General features: G+C 42.2%; 1 protein-coding gene across 1 annotated transcript in view; it reads left to right on the top strand.

The window, feature by feature from the left end:
- Positions 1 to 13,243, top strand: part of RSPH3 (radial spoke head 3) — an 85,157-nt gene extending 71,914 nt beyond the window's left edge. Inside the window, exons 9-10 of the mRNA XM_089676288.1 lie at positions 2,422 to 2,510; positions 10,520 to 13,243. Coding sequence (XP_089532414.1) covers positions 2,422 to 2,504 — 83 coding nt within the window. The 3' untranslated portion in view covers positions 2,505 to 2,510; positions 10,520 to 13,243. The remainder of the gene's footprint in view (positions 1 to 2,421; positions 2,511 to 10,519) is intronic.
- The last annotated feature ends 8,623 nt before the right edge of the window (positions 13,244 to 21,866 follow it).

Here is a 21,866-nt window from a genome sequence, read left to right as displayed (position 1 = left end):
TGCCTACAGTGGCTTTCTGTACACACACAAAAAATGTGTCCCTTAAAACTTTTTTGAAATGTTGGCAACTATGTGTTCACACGTGCGGTTTAGGAACGGTTCCCATAAAAGTCAATAGCCTGTAATCCGCACCTGAAGCGGACCGCACTGCTCAGAAATCGGACATGACTCTATTTAAAACCGCACTGAATCTTCACCAACCGTGCTCTGGACATATGTGAACAGGCACCATAGGAAGGAATGCTATTTCACTTGTCATGCGTATTGGATACGGTTCAAACCACATCCAAACCGGCCCTTAAACTAGTCTCTTTGATGGAGTCTTATGTAGGCCTGTGCATTACTAGATAAAGTGCCTCCCTTTCCTATTACAGCCCAATACAGTAAAGCTGTGAGTGTTTCTTGGAATCTACGTCATTGGACTTCTGTGCGTTAGATTTTTTGGACCTGCTCTTATGGCTTTTTAGAAGTACTACACCATCGATGTGCCTGCCTCCACAGATACTAGCTTCAGTCAAAAGTTTCTGAAAGAGCTGTTTGATAACCTTGCATTTTCCTTTTGATCTTTTCTTGCTGGGCTGGTTCACCTGTGTTACTGTGCCTGCCCCTCAGTTTGGCCTGCTTTTGGACATCCCTATGTCTCTTACTATCAAGCTGTGTCCCTCAATGGACAATAGAGGAAATGGGAATTTTGTACTCAAAGTAAAATCACAGCTCCCTCCCCTCTTATCTTTGTATGGATGGCTTGCTGCAACTGGCAAGGTGTGAGGTGGTCAGAGTTATAGCCTCTAGGGAGCTAGTCTGATGCAGGTCTTTGGTGACATACAACAGGTAAATAGGCATATTGGCAGAAAAGCTTCCATCTCCAGCTATCGTCAAATGTAAGTGGGCAGGACTGTTATACACTACCTGGACCAGGATTCAACTACTGATTGTACATAAAAATGTCTCCAACCTTATTAGGAAATTATTTTAACATCTATGGGGAGTTACAATTTTTACACCGGAAGTGTGCAGAGGACACAGGACAGCTCTGTTAAACAATATTTTTTTTGCACTTAATAAAAAGATATTTCAAAAATATATCTGAGATCAAAAGGGAGCAAAATAAAGAAGTTTATTATTAAGGTTTTCATACACAACCACTAAAAGAAAGTAGTAAAGTACTCCCATGGTAAGATCCCTCCAGTGAAGTTTTCAGGTCCGCAAACCTATTGTGGTATATCTCTCCCTGTTGGCTTTTTTGGGGGGGGGGGGGGGTGTTATAATATATTGTGAAAAATACAATCAGTAAAGTGAAAATACATTTTTGTAGTTGGAAGGACAAAATTTTAAACTAGGTAGAGAAAAAGCGAGGAAGTTTTTCTAAGGCTAGATTCACTAAGAAAGCAAATTGTGACTTAGCCCACAAGATTTTAACTATAAGTCCTCATGCACACTGGACGTTTTTACAGCTGCTGTTTTTGGCTTTTGGCATTTTTTCTACAGCCAGTAAATTCCCAGCATATTATCCTATGTGACCATGCACACATAGACTGTAATGAGCGTTTTTTTTAGCAGGGGCATTTTTTGTCTGGAAAAAAAACCCAGGACTAGTGTGTTTCTAGAGGAGTTTTTTTAGCTGTAAAAATGCACTAACGTTGAAAAACGCAGCAAAATGAAGTAAAACGTGGCAAACTGGTGTTTTTTGGACTATTTTTTGAGCCCAAAAAAAAATTGGGGGGTGTCAAATGCTAAAAAACGCAAATGCTAAAAAACCCCCCCTAAACGCTAAAAACTTGCGTTTTTAACGTGACTTTACGCAGCTAACGTTCCCAGCATTATTAAACGCCCATTGTGCATGGAGCCTAATTGAAAGCTGAGTTCCAAAGATGCATATTTTTGCATAGTAACATTAGTCCATTGTGAACTAATATAAGTATGCATATTCTTTAACTGGATGGTCCCTGTGGAAGCAAAGAATCACTGTCGTAATTGCCACTATTGTTTATGTCCCATGACAAGTGGCTACACTAATCTATGTGAATGAAAAACATTTGACCTGGAAAGAAAATAACCTAAAAAACTTTGTTTTTTCCTTTCGCACTGAATTTGAATTTGAAATCGTGCAACTTCACTTGGCTGACATCTGTGCGACTTTATACACATATGTCTATGCAAGTCGCCTGAAATCTCAAAAAATTTGTGCAGGAAGCTTTTTTTCAAATCGGTGCGGAACCGCCAAGTCAGAGTTGCACTTATTTGAAGGATTCCATTATCAAAAATAGGGTGCGGGTTGTCATACGATTTAAAACTGTCAAATCGCATGAAATGTTGCACTGGTGTGAACCAGAGCTTACTGCATTTGTTTTGTAACAATCACAATTGCCTCATAACATAAGAACTCAGAGCAATGCACTGACAGTTTTAATTTTCTTCCAGTGTTAATAAGAGATGTCATAGGAAAGAGAATTGAAGATTTCAAAAGATTGGAGTTGCAAGAATCCTCAACATCAGAAGTATAAAAGAAGGTGAAACTCAAAGATAAGGAGGTGTCAGTGTTTTTTTGCTGTGTCCCATTTTATCCTCTTCATTTCAGTAGTGCTTTGTTGGCTTCAGGACACCACTGTGCTTTACAACTGTTTTTTTTTTTTTGTTTTTGTTTTTTTTGCAATTTGTTTGTATACCCATACTGCTGTTAGGGCCTCTAATTGCCAAAACAGAGAAACATTAAATTATTTACTGATTTATTTATCATTTGCAGTCAGTGAGAATATTGTGTAGAATTATGTGTACTTAGACATTTATGTAAGCAGAGTAGTGTATATGTATTATTTATAATGGATGATAGTGTTGCCCTGTTTTTCCCTTGCAGAAGTCTGGAAAAAGCACATAAGAGTTTTTACTCTGTCAAATGATACCAATATTCACTGTCAAATATAGTTATAATGCAATAAACTTTATCTCATGCAAGTCCTTGGAAAGTCAAATTCCTTCCTTAATTAAAGAAATAATGGAATAGATTTACTAATGGCAAATAGGCTGTGCACTTTGAAATGCTGTTGCACTCATTTTTCCCAGAGCTCAGTAAATGTAGTAAAGCTTCACCCATTTTCCCAGAGGTCAGTAAATGTAGTAAAGCTTCACCCAATCAGGTGCAAGGAAAATTAAAAAACTAACCCACAACATTTATGCTTGCACGTGATTGGATGATGGAAATCAGCAGACCGCTCTTTTTGCCTTTCGTAAATCCACCCTAATAATTAATGTAATACCAATACATGCAGTATCATAAATCAAAACTTCATATACAGTATACGTCCATTAAAAGAAAAGCATACATTTACAAAGAGGAAAATTACACACACTTGTATCTGATAGCACAAAAGCTGAGTTAACTCACAATAAAATGTATACATTCTTTTAAATACTTAATTTTCTGTTTTCTGATTGTGCTAGGCAACTACTTTAACATAACATCAAGTTATCATTGTTCGCTACAGTTAAACCCACCTCTGTGGTGTTTCCCATCATCTTTTATCAGTAAAAGTCATTTGTTGACATTTCTTTCTCACCTATGTCATTAACAATATTAAGCCAGGTTTTGGACACCACCCTAAGGAGTTCAGGAGGAAAGCTATTGGATATACTCGCCTTCAGTAGAACCTATTTTTTAAATTAGAGTTGCGTGGTAGAATTTAGCCTTTAGAGGTCACTAGAGAATCTGTATTATATATCCTAGCAGAGTTAAAGTGATTGTAGACTTATTAGTGCACTTGCAAGAACACAATTGAGTACTGTCTGTGATAGTTTTTTTTTTTTTGCACGAACAGTTAAATTTTCAGGGCAAGCTTCCTGGGTATTGTGCCGCCTTTTACTGCTTTGACCTTAAAAAAAGGGGGGGGGTATACCCTGAAAGCTTGTTCTGAAAATTTGACTGTGCAAATAAAAAGGACCATGGGCATGTTTCTAGTTTTAACCTCTTGACGCCGGCGGTACACAGATGTGGCCTCTCGGCGGGTGGGCCGTAACACCGAGAGGCCGCATATATGCGTACCAGAAAATAAACAGCTGTGCCAAGAGCGCGTGTCCTGAAAGTGGCTAAGGAAAAAGCTCCTAAACTCTACTCACGATCAGGAGATTTCCAATCATATCACCGCTTCTATCATATCACAATTTTATGCCCAGCATTAGAAGTTTATGCCATGCATCACTCACTCTTCTAACCACCTGAAGACCAAGCCTTTTCTGACACTTTTTGTTCACATGAAAAAAATCTGTATTTTTTGATAGGAATTACTTTGAACTCCCAAACATTATATATTTTTTTAAAGCAGACACCCTATTGAATAAAATGGTGGGTGCTGCAAGTTTTTATGTCGCATAGTACTCACGATTTTTCAAACACAGATGTTTTTTAAAAAATACACTTTTTTTACTTTTAATGCACAAAAACACAATATATTGCCCAATTATTTGGTACAATATAAAAGATGGTGGTATGCCGAGTAAATAGATACCAAACATGACTTGCTTTAAAACTGTGCATGCCCTGTGCAATGGCAACAAACTGCATACATTTTTAATATCCATAGGCAACGCTTTAAAGATACCATTTTAGATTTACTGAACAGGTCTAGTGCTAGAATTACTGCCCTTGATCTGACATGGCGATACCTCACATGCATGGTGGAACCGCTGTTTACATACTGGCACAGTGTCAACACTCACACAAGCAGGTGCGCGCGCATGCTCCCCATGTAGTCTGGGCAGTTGGGGGGCTCTACTTCACTTTATCTTCCCTCATAAACCCTAAATTTGTACGTATAGCCTGTGGCCCTCTCACAGAGCTTATACAATTTGAACATATAACTGGCACGCTTGCTGGGGATGTACTGTTTGAATGCAAGGTGGCCAGTAAAGTGAATGAGGGACTCATCCATGCAGATGTTTTGCTGGGGCGTATACACTTCTGCAAATTTCTTAGTGAAGTGAGGTGGTTTGAGGGGCTGAATTTTGTAGAACCTGTCATGTTCATTGTCACCCCGAGGATGACAAAGTGTGTTATCACTGAAATGTATGAAGCGCATTATCGTCTCGTATCTATGCTTGGTCATGGCAGCAGAGAACACAGGCATATGATGAATCGGGTCTGTGGACCAATACAACAGCAAATTATTATTTTTTGTAATGCCCATGTTGAGGGTTAGGCCCAAAAATTTTTTACATTCGGAAAACTTAATGGGTTTCCATGCGAATGGTCTGGGAAGGTTTGAATTTGGGTTTGTGGCAATATATTGTTGAGCATATAAATTGATTTGGCCCACAATTAAATTGTACAAATCTTCTGTGAAAAACAGCTCCATAAAATCAAGGGGAGTAGTTAAATTTGCTGTTTCCACCTGAATTCTGGGTTGGACAGTGAATGGGGGAAGTACGGGTGCTGCAGAATCTGTGGGCTGCCAATCAGGATTTGCAAGCATGTCCGGAAGGATACTAGTGGCTCTATGGTCCTGTGTGTGAATTCTTGGTGGCTGCGGGACACTACTTGTGCTCGCCACCTCACCAGCTTGTACTGCACTTATGGGACTCGCCACGTCACCAAGTGATACTGCAGTGCTGGTATAATAAAAACAGGATATACTAGGCCGCTGGTGCTTGTTAGTTCACCAACAGGTAGTGCAACACTAGTACTGGCACTCTGCTGAATATGAGACAAGTCATGTAATCCTAGCACTTCAGCGTCCTGGGGTCGGGTATACCTGATCTTAACAGGGACCTCTTCTCCATCGTCCGAGCTACCTCTTAGAGTGCCGCTGCTTTCTACAGGTTCAAATTCTGAGGCTGATTGTGTCAGGGAGTTTTCCCCTTCGCTCTCACCTGACATGCTCAGAAACCTGTAGGCCTCTTCACTAGTATACCTTTGGTTGTACATTTTGGACTCTAAATTTACAAGCAACTAGTGCGACGCATGGAAAAAAGAGCACCTGGCTGTCAGGGACTGCTTGAATCGCTACAAAAAAATTTACCGACAAGTGCTAACAGAGATCAGGCCTGATTCTGTGAACACTGGGATTTTGTGTGCAATGTATTACAGGTGACAGTGATCAGAAATTATACTGACACTGCACTTCCTGTTAGGGGTGGGGTTGGGAGTGTTGGGGCTAAATGCTAGTGCTGGCAGCGAATGCGGATGATCCTGCTAACACTGCTTTTTTGGGGACACTAATACTAAGGGAGCACTGGTATAGTTTTGTTTGTGATCAATATATTGATCCATACAAACACTATACCAGTAATGACGGTGGTCAACGAGCTATAGCGTGAGTGCAAACATGTGCGGGCAATCTAACACTAGCTGACCCTAGCTGGGGAGGGACGCTAACTGACCCTGATGCTATCTGACATCACTAGTGGCACTAATACAGTGTTCAGTGAAAAATATTGTACACTGACACTGTACTAATGGCACTGGCAGGGTGGCAGGGGGCAATCAAAAGGTTAAATGTGGCAATCAATGGGGTTAAAATGGCTCTATCGTGTGTGGCTGCAGTGTGCTGCTTTTACTCACGTGTGATGTCTTTCTTCTCTCTCTGGAACAAAAGAACCAGCTAGATCCTGTGCCTGTATTTACAAATACAGGCACAGCTCTGCATCTCCATTTGCTGTAGATCAGCAGAGTCCCAGCCAAAATCACTGGCCGAGACCTGCTGACATACACCTCCTACAACAAATGACAGTGCCAGTTCTAAACCCAGAAAAGCAAAGCGATGTACCCGTACGCATGCAGATACTGCCTATCCGCGGTGCATTGCAGGCGGGCGGGAAGTGGTTAAAGAAATAGAACAGATGTCTACTAACAAACAGCACATGATATCAAGCTCATCAATATCCACAGTAACTCGCACACCCTAGTCCAGTGCGGCAATCTTTGCGTAGGGAAGACCCTTCCAATGTCTGACTTTTTTTAGGTAAGGTGCCCTCTTCTTCAGAGCCACCTTGTTTGTTGCAGTAGACCAGTGTGTGTGGGTCACTGTGGATATTGATTAGCTTAATATCATGTGCTGTTTGTGAGTAGACATCCTGTTCAAGGGAAACAGGATGTATCATTGTGATCGTAGTTTCGGTCATAGGTGGTGGTAACTCTCCCTTATCAGGTGCCCAGTTTAACACTCAAAAGCTCTGGAAGTAGTATTTCTCCATAATGCTTGTATATTTCAGTTGGCAGCCCATCTGGACCTGGTGCTTTATGCTTAGCAGAAGCTGCCACTGCACACTGAAGTTCTTCAATAGAGATGCAGGCTTCCAACATTTACCTTTCTTCATCTAAGATGGGATGTAATCTGTAGGCACTGAAAGATGTCCTACATCTCTCTTTCTCCCTCTAGGGTTCTAGAACTATATAAATCTAAATGATAGTTTTTAAATGTATCCAATATTTCAGAAGGACATGTGGTGTCCCTTCCCTGAACGAGTCTCCATAGATGACATTGTAGTAGATGCATTATGAGCCGTCACCAAAAGGGCCAACATATGTCCTGTACCTTTTCCCTCCTCATAATGTCACTGCCTCATAAAAACCTTATATTCACAGCCCTTTTTAAGGTTATCGTATGGTACATCTGATGTATCTCAGATCAATTAAATTGTCTTGGGATGGATCTTCTACATATATTTTTCCACTTCAGCCACCTTTCATGATTGATAACTTCAATCTTTTGTGGCTTTCTTTATCTTAGAAATTAGCCCCCTAAGATAGGCCTTAAGTGAGTTCCATATCATTCCCTGAGGTGCTGAAGTTCTATTATAATGTAGAAACTCCCCTAGAGTATCTATCATAAATTCCTTTAATGTGTAATCAGGTTTTACCAAAAGGATTTGCCTTCCAATTCCTTAACTGTTGACACCCCCCCAACCCCATTGACAGAGCCAGGAGGGAGTGATCTGACACCCCTCTAGCTAGGTATCTTATATCCGTAACCAATGGTAAAAAGCTTTCATTTCCAAATGCCAAGTCTGTTCTGGAGAGTGTAGAGTAAGTACTAGAATAACATGAAAAAAACTGGTCTGCTGGATGGCGTACCCGCCACATATTCTTCAGACCCAACTCAACCAGTACCCTATGTAATGGTGTATACAGATCCTACCCTGCCCTCCTCCCAGGGGGAAACTTATGCATCCGAACATCCATCACCATGTTGAAATCCCCCACTACCAGAAGTTCCAACAAATGTCTTATTACCTCCATCTTAAAAGAGGGAGGAATATAAACATTTACTAATATGCATGAAATACCTGCTAATAAACAATACATATATATACATATATAACACATATATAACGAACTCCACTATCAATCCTTGTCTGTCTGCAGGAGAAAGGCACCGACCTGGGTATTAGTATAAATAAAGAAAATGGTGTAGCGCTCAGTATCAGATAAAATGCATAATAAAAGAATATACACAATAAATAAATTGATAACGGTGACACTATGTGCTCCAAACACAACTCAGGTCACAGCAGACCTAATAGTTGACTACAGTGAACCCAATCCCATGGAGGGATCAAAATAGAGGTGACCCTTTGTCCCCACAGTTGGGACTATAGCCCAAAAACACGTGGATCCCTGTGGAGGGATAGGTGCTTGTCATATGTACCAAGTATAGCACAGATGTATATCTAAGTCCAACAATGTGAGTGAACGTGTAGACACAACTGCAGTGCTCCCCTCTTCTATAACATGCATACACAATCATGACCCACCAATAGGTGCTCTCCAAAAAATGGCTGCAGTGGCCTCTCACCTCCACTCATCAACCCCTAAGGGCCATAGAGCCTTATGGATCTCTCCTTGATCCTTCTAATATGGAACCTCCTGGTGGTCTAGTTTCCTTGCTGTAACAGGTATTATGCCGACCCAGTATCTTCACTAGAAACCCCTCCAGGTCAGTAGGTAGACAGGTACAGGGATACTCGAAGAATATTCAATTCAGCAGGCCTGCTGCCTGATGTGTAGTGACCGGCGTCTGTGTCTCCTTTGCATAAGAAACTACTTCTCGAGGTAGGAAATCCACCTGGGTGATCTTGGAGACTCCAAGTTTAATAATTCTTCTTCTGGGGTTTATTTACTAAAGCTGGTTCACTTAGAATCTCGTGCACTTAGGCAGAAGTGCATGAGATTCTGAACCAGCTAACACCCCCCCCCCCCCCCCAGACTGACAATGCTGCTGTCTGCTGTGCTTGTATCCTGCTAGTATGTGTTTGGGAGGAGGCACATAAATTACTCTTCCATTGCCAATGCTGCAGTAATAACAGATTAGAAATGTTGACAATGTTGGCTCAGATACAAGTGCTTACCTTTCCCCTAAAATGAATTATAAGCTTACATCTGTTACCACTTTGCAATTAATCCTCAGCATAGCATGTGAACTTTACAGTGCTGACTTTAATTAAATAAGATTCTCTTTTGCGCAGTGTTGAGCATTATTAACCCCCATTTTAATGGCATTTTATGTATGGAATCTGTCAGACTGTGGGGGAGATTTACTAAAACTGGTGCACACAGAATCAGGTGCAGCAGTGTATAGTAACCAATCAACGGGTATTATTTATTTATTTTCTTCAGGTACTTATATAGCGCCATCAATTTACACAGTGCTTTATATATACTGTATGTATGTGTGTGTATGTATGTATATATATATATATATATATATATATCAGTCCCTAACCCTCAAGGGGCGTACAATCTAAGGTCCTTAACTCACATTCATACATACACATACTAGGGCCAATTTAGACAGGAGCCAATTCACCTACCAGCATGTCTTTGGAGTGTGGGGGGAACCCAGGGTACCTGGAGGAAACCCACACAGGCACGGGAAAAAATGCAAACTCCAGGCAGGTGGTGCCGTGGTTGGGATTTGAACCAACGACCCTAGTACTGCCAGGTGGAAATGCTAACCATTTAGCCACTGTGCTGCCCATATGTAACTTCAGCTTGTTCAATTAAGCTTTGACAATAAAATCTGGCAGCTGACTGGTTACTATGAACAGCTGCACCAGATTCTTTGTGCATCAGTTTTAATAAATCTCTCCCTATGTGACAAGCATGTGTGGCTACAGACATGTGCATGTTTCTAATAAAACCTCAAGGGTGTCTACATGCTATGAATACATACTAATAAAAGCATTCAAAGCACCAACACCTTTGGTGATCTAATTTGTGGGTTTTATTGTATGCATGCCTGGTCATTCAGTATGGAGGTACAGTTACCATGCTACTCTGGCTGTAAACATGTAAATGTGGCCTTACAGATCTTCTTACAGAATAACATGTAAGTGCAACGCTTTGTATGGATTAGTGACTAAGCCACTTGTGCTTCTAAGATCTATGAAACATGCTGTGTTAGGACCGCAGACAGTACAGAAAGCTAGAAGTCAGCTGCTTGCTTATTCATAGTATATATATGAATAAAAATTGTAAAGCATATAACCTACAAGGCTGATTTATTATAATTTTCATTTTGTTTGTTTGCAGGAGCAACAGTTGCGATTGTTTGGGAAAAAATAAACTTCCGAAGTGAGAATTCCATGGAAATTCTTTTTTTTTTTTTTTTTTTAAACTGTGACTGTATAGTTGCCTTGTACTCATTTACCTTATCTATTTAACATTCTTCTTGAAATATATATATATATTGTACTAATTGAAAGGTTAATCGGGGTTTTAAATTGCTTCTGGTATACCTTGCTTCATTCAGCTGAAGAAATTAAAAGTGCGGCATTTACCCCTGGTTCACATATTCTCTTTCCTGCGGGCATTTGAATGGACTCCCGTGTCCTGGGACACGCAGGGAAGAAGTCCCTGCATTTCTTCCGAAAATGCAGCCCACACGGGAACCTTAGTTCCCAGTGCAGTTGTGATTTTCAGTGTGTGCGGCGTTCCATTATAATTAATAGCACCCACCCGCGGGTCTGCATTCTTCTGTGTGGGTGGTACGACTGCACAGATTTTTGTGCAGATCCGCAGCGGCACCATCCGCACATATGTGAACCAAGCCTTAAGCAAAACCAACATTCGTACTCACCTAGGTGGATGTAGCATTGGTCCGATGCTGAATCTGTCCCCCGCTGCCTCTAGACCAAAAACTGAGCAATCTGAGGACGCCCAGTGGGAGGGGCGAAATGCATTAGGTAAGGACCGTGGTGATGTCACTATCAGTGTTTGGAGCACACAAGCAGTGTACTGCTTTCCAAGCAGGTGTTTATGCTGTTTTGACTCTGGGAACATGTGAGTGCAACATATATGGATCTACTTTTATTTAATAAATGGAATCACACTATTTGGATGCCTTCCTCCATTCTTTGCATGCGCATACTCCACATTATGGTACCATGTCGGGATGACTGAGGATGGCAAGCATAATTCAAACCAGGAGGACTACATTCAGCAGAACTCCACATGCCCCACCAATGCGTGAATGACACTTGTTTCATTATAAGAGTCCAATATAGCTGGTGGGCACACAGGTGGGGAGCACAGAGCACGAATCACCTATTGTTTGTGGAAGAAGCACATGCACCAATTTATCAATTATTTTCACATCAAGGACATTATTTATTTTATTGAAATTATGTATAATGGTTATCTAGTGCATGACATTTCTTATCAAGTGTATTTGGGCAGCGCTTTCATATGTATGTTGTTTAATCAAAAATCACTGATTGCTCAGTTCTCAGTCTTCAGTGAGCAGAGAGCTGATGACTGTCAGTCACCAGCTCTCTGCTCTGCCCTTCCAGCACTCAGTGGAGTGCCAGGCTGTGGAGTGAGCAGGAGCGGCTGGCTCAAGCTCTTAACAGCACGCTGAGAGGCTGAGCCAGCTGCTGGTCAGACATCTGGGTTGATCCTGACATTAAAGTCAGGATCTCTCCAGAGCCTGGACCAGCTGAGTGACGGCAGCTGCCAGCGTACTTTAGCCCACTGTAGGCTGAATATGGGTCACAGGCGTGCAGAGTGAAATACACTCCTGTGACACACAGGAGAAGTAGGGCCAAAAGAGCTTTAACCATACTTCTCCTTTCAGTGATTAGAAAAGTTACATTGTCTGCAAAGAAATCGGCTCATGAACAATCTGGGTCTTATTTATTGGTTTCTGGAGAATGGGAAATTCTTGAGTCTCCTTTTCATTTTCTCATTTTCACTTGCTGAAAGGAATCTACTACTTCATTGGTGAACAAGCATGGCCCTAAAAGATTTAAAAAGTAATATAAAAGAGTGTTAGCAAATAAAAAAAGAACTACCTGTGCTGCCGCATTTGTTTCTCCTTATGTTTGGAAGGCAGAATTAGGTTGCCATAGGCACAGATTATTATTATTATTATTATACAGTATTTATATAGCACCAAAAAGTTTGCTCAGCGCTGTACAATATAGTGGGGGACAGTACATGAGACAATACAGTAACAGAACAATATACGAGAGGTTCGAGGATAGTGTTAACTTCAGACACCTTAACTTGTTAAGCCTCTGATGTAGATCACTTTCAGCTACTGCTAATGAGAAAGAGGAGATATTTTATGCTACAGAGGAGGCAGTTTGTGTGTTTTATTGAATCCCATAAGAAATAATTTGAGCTTTTTTGTTAAGGCCTGTGAACATTGGTTTTATGTGTTTCCATACTACTTTTTTCTTACATTCACTGAGGGACACAACTTTGATTGAAGATCAGTTAGAACCAGTGGGGTAATGCTGCCCATTACTAGGAGTCGTACACCAGGTGCAGAAAATGAACAGGCAGCAAAGAGGACCGTTCCCTTGGGTGGCTTAAAGCAGTAATAAACCCCAAAACAAAAATGTATTATATTGCAGTATAGCAATCCTTGAATATGGTGGCTGCAATTGTTTTCTTTTTTGTTTTGTTTTTTAACCTGGCTAATACCACACTTCCTGTCTTAGGGTATTACCACTCTGGATATAGGAGCAACATAGACACCCTTGGACAGCAGCATGTTCAATCTAGGGAGAGGGTAGTGTGAGATGAGCTAGCATGCTTGCATGGATTGACTAGCATATTAACACTAAACATAAAATCAGCTCAGTTATGGATAGAGGTTGCCACCATCCCTTTCAAATACTTGATACACCGGTACTATATTCCTCTAATGGGAGTTTAAGGGCAACCAAAAAAACTTTTGTGAATATTTATTATAAAAAAATGTTATTAAAATCCTTAACATATCCTTCAATAAAATTAATTATTACAAAAGATTTATGTCACCGTGTCATTACTTGTATAGTATACTTGTAGCAAGTGGTACACCAAGAATTGGTTTCTACTGTACAACCAAATACTCTCTGATTAACAGTTTGTCTACATGATGAGAGATCCAATGTTTTTTGCATTTGTTACATTCACATATCTTCTTCAGGGAAATTGTATCACTCTGAAATAGAGAACAATATCATTAAAATATGTAAATTTTTTCATACATGCTTTTTGGATATACATATTCATCAACTTATAGCATGTACATGACACCATCTTGTATAGCATACCAAATGTGCTTCTGTGTCATCACACAGAGGCTGATCGTTGATAGGGAACCACTGGGGTTGCACAAAGACGGCACAGGCCCAACTAGCCCCTGCCATCAAACACAGTATAATAAGATTATTAGAGGGGGGTGAATATATGTTCTATTTGTCCCCCAACCCCCAATATTGGGGAAATCTATTTCTAGAGGTGGAGGGATGTTTATATAAGAACCCAAACCAGATTTTAAAATATGTTTTTTTACGAATAACACAATTACAAATATAGATATAATTAATAGGACCTCCATTGTGTTCCAAGGGTCTTAAGCTAAATTTAAAACTACTTTCCTCTATGTCAATACCTTTCCGTTTATACTTCTTTTACATTCGTCCCCAGAGAAAGGATTCCCATTTACTTTATAAATAGTTTCCAAGATCTGTAACACACCTCGCTCCATAAGACGCACCTGACCATAAGACGCACCTAGGTTTTAGAGGTGAAAAACAAGAAAAAAAAATATTCTGAACCAATGGACTGCAGACACAGTACAGGGGATGACCAGAGACTGCGGACACAGTACAGGAGATGACCAGAGACTGCGGACACAGTACAGGAGATTACCAGAGACTGCGGACACAGTACAGGGGATGACCAAGAGACTGCGGACATAGTACAGGAGATGACCAGAGACTGCGGACACAGTACAGGAGATGACCAGAGACTGCGGACACAGTACAGGAGATGACCAGAGACTGCAGACATAGTACAGGAGATGACCAGAGACTGCGGACATAGTACAGGAGATGACCAGAGACTGCGGACATAGTACAGGAGATGACCAGAGACTGCGGACAGTGCAGGGGATGGCCAGAGACTGCAGACAGTGCAGGGAATGACCAGAGACAGCGGACAGTGCAGGGAATGACCAGAGACAGCGGACAGTGCAGGGAATGACCAGAGACTGCGGACAGTGCAGGGAATGACCAGAGACTGCGGACAGTGCAGGGAATGACCAGAGACTGCGGACAGTAAAGGGAATGACCAGAGACTGCGGACAGTAAAGGGAATGACCAGAGACTGCTGACCTTTGGGGAGGGAGGGGGAGCGGGTACCTGAATTTGACAGGTACCCGCTCCCACTTCCACGGAGTTACTTTCCCTCTTCTTCCCGGGCCGGCTTCTGTGACAGCCGGGTGCCCACTGCGCATGTGCGAGAAGCGCTGCGCTTTGTGAATGGCCCGGCGCCTTCTGGGACCTTTCATGTGTCCCAGAAGACACCGGATCATTCACAAAGCGCAGCACATGCGCAGTGGGCACCCGGCTGTCACAGAAGCCAGCGCGGGAAGACTGTGCAGCGCTGGAGCAAGGAACAGGTAAGGCCCTGCAGGAGACAACAGCTGAGCAGCCGGCCCAGTATTCTGACATGTCAAGGTGACTTCAGGTGCTCTCATCTATTCCTATCCTCCAGGTAACAAGGTGCTGTGCGATATAGTGCAGAAGAAATGCACACTCACCAGAACGCACAGTTTAATGAGCGTTTATATATATATTTTTTCCTTGAGGTCATCGGCTGGTCAAGGCAGGGTCTGGAATCCAATGGTCTCCCTCCAGTGCTACTGGGTGTTATTGCTAGGACATCAGGATGATCCCTCGGATGTTAGCCTGTGGACTACTCCTCAAGTGGTAAGAGCGCTCCTTCACCAGCAGTGAGATGGATGGCTGTGAATTGATACTCCCCAGGGGAGTCAAAGCAGAGACATCTCCATAGTGTAGTAAGTACGTATTTAATTGAGATAAAACAAGGATAGAGATCGGTATTATGCAGGAGAAATCATGGACTAACCGTCCAATGTTAAAGATGGGCATCGTGGAGCTCCGGCGGCGTGACGTCACGGCGTTCCTGGCTCCTCCTACGCGTTTGTGCACACGCACGTCGTCTGGGGGCAAATCCCCCCAGACGACGTGCGTGTGCACGAAACGCGTAGGAGGAGCCAGGAACGCCGTGACGTCACGCCGCCGGAGCATCGTGGAGCTCCGGCGCCCATCTTTAACATTAGACGGTTAGTCCATGATTTCTCTTGCATAATACCGATCTCTATCCTTGTTTTATCTCAATTAAATACGTACTTACTACACTATGGAGATGTCTCTGCTTTGACTCCCCTGGGGAGTATCAATTCACAGCCATCCATCTCACTGCTGGTGAAGGAGCGCTCTTACCACTTGAGGAGTAGTCCACAGGCTAACATCCGAGGGATCATCCTGATGTCCTAGCAATAACACCCAGTAGCACTGAAGGGAGACCATTGGATTCCAGACCCTGCCTTGACCAGCCGATGACCTCAAGGAAAAAATATATATATAAACGCTCATTAAACTGTGCGTTCTGGTGAGTGTGCATTTCTTCTGCACTATATCGCACAGCACCTTGTTACCTGGAGGATAGGAATAGATGAGAGCACCTGAAGTCACCTTGATATTATTATATGAACTGCTTGTTTTACAACTATTTATTCATTTATTTATACACTTATAGTACTTCTTGTCCAGCGCTGCATCTTTTGATTTATATTATTGTTTTATTAGGTTTATGGTTACCTGGTGCACAGCTGCTACATTGCATTTGTAGGTGCGCTCATATACATGATCTCTATTACCAGTATTCTGACATGGTGGCCGCAAAAATACCGGACCGGCCGCTTTATATTCGCTCCATAAGACGCACTGACATTTTACCCCCTTTTTTGGGGGGAAAAAAGTGCATCTTATGGAGCGAAAAATACGGTAATTATACTACAGTATACTGTAACATAGCAAACTCTGACAAAAGGATCTAAAACCACTGAAGCAGCAAACTTTATAGAAATTAATATTTGTGTCAAGTTCTCAAAACTTCTGGCCAGCGCTGTAGCAGAGAGGAATAAGGATCTGTTTTCCTCATGTAGTGCATCAAGAGCCACCACACACAGACGGATCCTGGACATGGGCTTCAAATGTCGTATTCCTCTTGTCAAGCCGCTCCTGAACAACAAACAACGTCAGAAGCGTCTTACCTGGGCTAAAGAAAAACAGACCTGGTCTGTTGCTCAGTGGTCCAAAGCAACTTTTGCATCTCATTTGGAAACCAAGGACCCAGAGTATGGAGGAAGAATGGAGAGGCACACACTGCAAGATGCTTGAAGTCCAGTGTGAAGTTTCCACAGTCTGTGTTGATTTGGGGAGCCATGTCATCTGCTGATGTTGGTCCACTGTGCTTCATTAAGTCCAGGGTCAACGCAGCCATCTAGCAGGAGATTTTGGAGCACTTCATGCTTCCTTCCACAGATGAGCTTTATGGGGATGTTGACTTCATTTTCCAGCAGGACGTGGCACCTCCCCACACTGCCAAAAGCACCAAAACTTGGTTCAATAACTGTGGGATTACTGTGCTTGATTGGCCAGCAAACTCACCTGACCTGAACCCATAAAGAAAATATAGAGCATTGCCAAGAGAAAGATGAGAGACATGAGACCTAACAATGCAGAAGAGCTGAAGGCCGCTATTGAAGCATCCTGGTCTTCCATAACACCTCAGCAGTGCCACAGGCTGATAAATCCATGCCACGCCGCATTGAGGCAGTAATTGCTGCAAAATGGACCCAAACCAAGTACTGAGTACATATGCATGCTTATACTTTTCAGAGGTCCAATATTGTTCTATGTACAATCCTTGTTTTATTGATTGCATGTAATATTCTAATTTTCTGAGATTGTGGATTTGGGGTTTTCATGAGCTGTAAGCCATAATCATCACAATTATGACAAATCATGGCTTGAACTATCTTGCTTTGCATGTAATGAGTCTATCTCATATATTAGTTTCACCTTTTGCATTACTGAAATAAATGAACTTTTGCACGATATTCTAATTTTTTGAGTTTCACCTGTATATTAAAGCTATATATAACTAAGTGACTCAGTGCCACATAGTGCTAAATCTTCTAGTGGTAAATTTTCATTTGCAGTGCAGTATCAGATAAAATCATATAATAAAGTGAATTAGGTGGACATGCGTACATCCTATGCCTTTATGTCAATAGTCTTTAAGATACAAAAATACACAGACTGGGGAGAGTGGGTAATTGAGAATAGGGGAATAGAAAAAGAGAATTGGCAGTTAGCCCCTAAGGGGAAAAAGCACCAGAGATAAAATAGGGGAGGAGGGGGAGGACGGGAGAAGGATTTTTGAAAGTCTGTAGAGGATTTCCCTTCTTTTTTTTCTCCCTGTTCTTCCCCTTGTCCTCTAGGTAAAATCAAAAATGTTATAAGAAAGGCTGGAAATAGGGAGTTGCATATACATTCCGACATGTAGCCTAGGGAGGAGGAACGCGGTCATGTTGGGCATGTGTGGTCAGAGTTCCACCCCAGCACGGAATCGATAGTGGGACTAGGATCACAAACGATTCAAAGGCAAGTTACGTGCCTAGAGGGAGGTGGGGGGGAAGGGGAATTATTTAGGGGTTAGCTCCGTGTTCCTTTGGAGGGATGATGGTACTATCGTTGAGAAGAAATTAGATGGAAGGAAAAAATATATATATGGGAAATGGAGGAGGTTAATTTTATGACTTATAATGTTAGGGGCTGAATAGCCCAGGGAAAAGGCATAAGATCCTTAGAGAATTACAACAATGATCTATTACAATAGCGTTTCTGCAGGAGACTCACTTATTACAGGAAACTAATGTGAAGCTTTACTCTAGATATTACCCAATCTGGTATTTTGCAGATTCACCAATTAAGCGTGCTAAAGGTATGGCAATTGGTATAGCTAAAAATGTTAGAGTGTGACACATAAGCAACGAGCAAATAAATCACCTATGGGTTGGAGGGGATGCGGGATTAAGGGCACAATGGCACAAACAGTATATGGTGGGAATGTCCCAAAATCCAGGAATATTGGGGGGAAATAATTCATCAAATACAGGAGATAACTAGGTTCAATGTCCCAAAAGACCCAGGTACATGTCTATTTCATAAAACAGAGAGCACAGTAGAAAAATATAAGAATTTGGTGATATTCCACCTTATAAATGCAGCGAAGGGACTTATACCCAGATTTTGGCAGGAAAAAGACGTACCGAAAATAAAGAATTGGATAAGTAGGGTCATAGGATGGAGGAACTCTACCATAGGGAGGAAGATAAAATGGAGAGATTTTGAGAAAGGTGGGAAAAATGGGATGTGTTTAAAAGATCAAACAATAGAGAGACTGGGAAGGAGGAGGAGAATAGAGGATACGTTTAATTGAGAAGGGACAGTTGAGACAGGTGGGAAGGGAAGAAAGAGAAGGGAGTTTGAGAGTATTTAGAAGGAAAGAGGAACAGGGAGCTAGGGGAAAAGAAGTACCTGCCCCCTCTGTTTGTCTCCCCTTTTTGATAGTGTCCTTAGGTGCCAACTCCTGTTCTCCTCCAGACCAATAGTTTTCTTTTTTAAACCATTTAAGTTTTTAAATAGACATACCCAAACTTCTGGTGTACAAGTCTTAGCCTCTTCGAAACAGACCTGACCTATTGTCCCAAGGAACCCTGTCCATCCTGCTTCTCAGTCACTGTCTTTAATAGCATGACTGTAAGCATATGGGTATCTCTGATTTGATTATTCCCATCTTCTTCAGAGTAAGAAAATCTAACTCCTGCAAGCTTTACCATTGCACATGGAAGACTCACTTTGCACGGTGCAAGGACAGAAGGCTTAACCCTAAGAAATACTTCTATCACTTGTATTTTGGCCTTTCCTTAATCTGGTCTTGACTAGCTTCTGTCCCTATATACCCTCAAGGGACAGTTTTTTTGCCTTATAAATCCTCTTCAAAAAAACTTGCTTTGCAAGCCCTTACCAAAACTTTTTTTTACAGGGAGTGACTCATATAATTCCCTAAATTCGAACTCCTGAGTCACCTTGGGATCTCTACCTGGTGCACTCTGTTCTTCAGAGACCTCACTTTAAACTGATTTTAAACTGACATTTGTTTGGAAGACCACCCTTTAAGGTTGCCTTTTTGGTTGTTGTAACATCTTTCAGGCATGTTTCTAAGTTAGCAGCTTTCTTTTGTAAGGAGCCATTTCTTGTTTTGCACAAGGACAAGGTGGTTTTACATAAGGTGGTCTCCTCTTCCCACCTCACTGAGAACATTGTTCTCTCTTCACTCTGTCTTGCCCCAAAACATGGCAAGGATATTGCCTTACATTGTTTGGATGTGGTTAGGGGTGTGAGAGTCTACTTGGCAGGTGTGGCTTCTTTTGGGCACGACAGGGTTCCTTTTGGTTCTACCTGAAGAACATCACAGAGGATGCCCATTTCCAGGTTAATTAAATGGCTCATTTGCAAGGTATTCACTCTTAAGAAAAAGGGTTCCACCAGGGCTGTTGCTGTCTCCTGGGCTTTTCAGCATCAAGCATCTGCAGCCCAGATTTTACACATTTTCCAAGTCCTATCAGTTGGATGTTCAAGCCTCAGCTGACGCAAACGTCAGCCACTAGGTGCTTCAATATTTCTAAATAATATTGGTATATACTGTGTATATATATATATATATATATATATATATATATATATATATATATATATATACACACACCATATTTTATCCTTAAGACTCACTTTTTTCCCCCAAAAAAGGGGGGAAAATGTCAGTGCGTCTTATGGAGTGAATATGGAGCGGCCGGTCCGGTATTTCCACTGTGTCAGAATACTAGGCCAGCCGCTCAGCTCTTCTCTGCAGAAGGACCTTACCTGTTCCTCGGTCCAGCGCTGTACAGTCTTCCCGCGCCGACATCTTTAGTGTGGGCACCCGGCTGTGACAGCCGTGTGCCCACTGCGCACGCGCGAGAAGCACTGCGCTTTGTGAATGGCCCAGCATCTTCTGGGACACATGGCAGGTCCCAGAAGACACTGGGCCATTCACAAAGCGCAGTGCTTCTCGCTGTCAGCCGGATGCCCACACTAAAGGGAGGACAACTCTGCAGAAATGGGAGCGGGTACCTGTCAAATTCAGGTACCCGCTCCCCCTCCCTCCCCAAAGGTCTGCAGTCTCTTGGTCATCCCCTGTACTGTCAGCAGTCACTGGTCATCCCCTGTACTGTCTGCAGTCTCTTGGTCATCCCCTGTACTGTCTGCAGTCTCTTGATCATCTCCTGTACTGTCTGCAGTCTCTGGTCATCGCCTGTACTGTCTGCAGTCTCTGGTCATCCCCTGTACTGTCTGCAGTCTCTGGTCATCCCCTGTACTGTCTGCAGTCTCTTGGTCATCCCCTGTACTGCCTGCAGTCTCTTGGTCATCCCCTGTACTGTCTGCAGTCTCTTGGTCATCTCCTGTACTGTCTGCAGTCTCTGATCATTGACTGTACTGTCTGCAGTCTCTGGGCATCCCCTGTACTGTCTGCAGTCTCTGGGCATCCCCTGTACTGCCTGCAATCTCTTGGTCATCACCTGTACTGCCTGCAGTCTCTTGGTCATCCCCTGTCATGTCTCCAGTCTCTTGGTCATCCCCTGTCATGTCTCCAGTCTCTGGTCATCCCCTGTACTGTCTGCAGTCTCCAGTCATCCTTTGTACTGTCTGCAGTCTCTGGTCATCCCCTGTACTGTCTGCAGTCTCTTGGTCATCCCCTGTACTGTCTGCAGTCTCTTGGTCATCCCCTGTACTGTCTGCAGTCTCTTGGTCATCTCCTGTACTGTGTCTGCAGTCTCTGGTCATTTATATATATATATATATATATATATATATATATATATATATATACACACATACACACACACAGTGAAGGATATAAGGGTATTTAATCCCCTGCTGATTTTGATTTGTTTGCCCACCCACAAAATATTATCAATCTAAAAATTGAATGGTAGGTGTAATGTAACACTGAGAGACAGAATAGAAACTAAAAATTTAAAGGAAAAAAATGTCTAACAAATTATGCACTGATTTGTATGTTCATGAGGGAAATAAGTATTTGATTCCCTATCATTCAGCAGGATTTCTGGCTACCAGGTGTCTTTCATACAGGTAACAAGCTGAGATTAGAAGCAGTCTCTTAAAGGGAGTGCTGCTAATCTCATTTTGTTACCTGTATAAAAGACACCTTTCTACAGGAGTAATCAAACAATCAGATTCCAAACTCTCCACCATGGCAAAGACCAAAGAGCTGTCCAAGGATGTCAGGGACAAGATTGTAGACCTACAAAAGGCTGAACTGGGCTACCAAACTAATGCCAAGCAGCTTGGTGAGAAGGTGACAACAGTTGGTGCAATCATTCGCAAATGGAAGAAACACAAAACCACTGTCAGTCTCCCTAGGTCTGGTGCACCATGCAAGATCT

This window comes from Staurois parvus, unplaced genomic scaffold (assembly GCF_062004578.1).
Source record: "Staurois parvus isolate SC_StPar_1 unplaced genomic scaffold, SC_StPar_1.0 ptg000165l, whole genome shotgun sequence".
Lineage (NCBI taxonomy): Eukaryota > Metazoa > Chordata > Amphibia > Anura > Ranidae > Staurois > Staurois parvus.
This window is presented reverse-complemented; position numbering and strand designations above follow the sequence as displayed.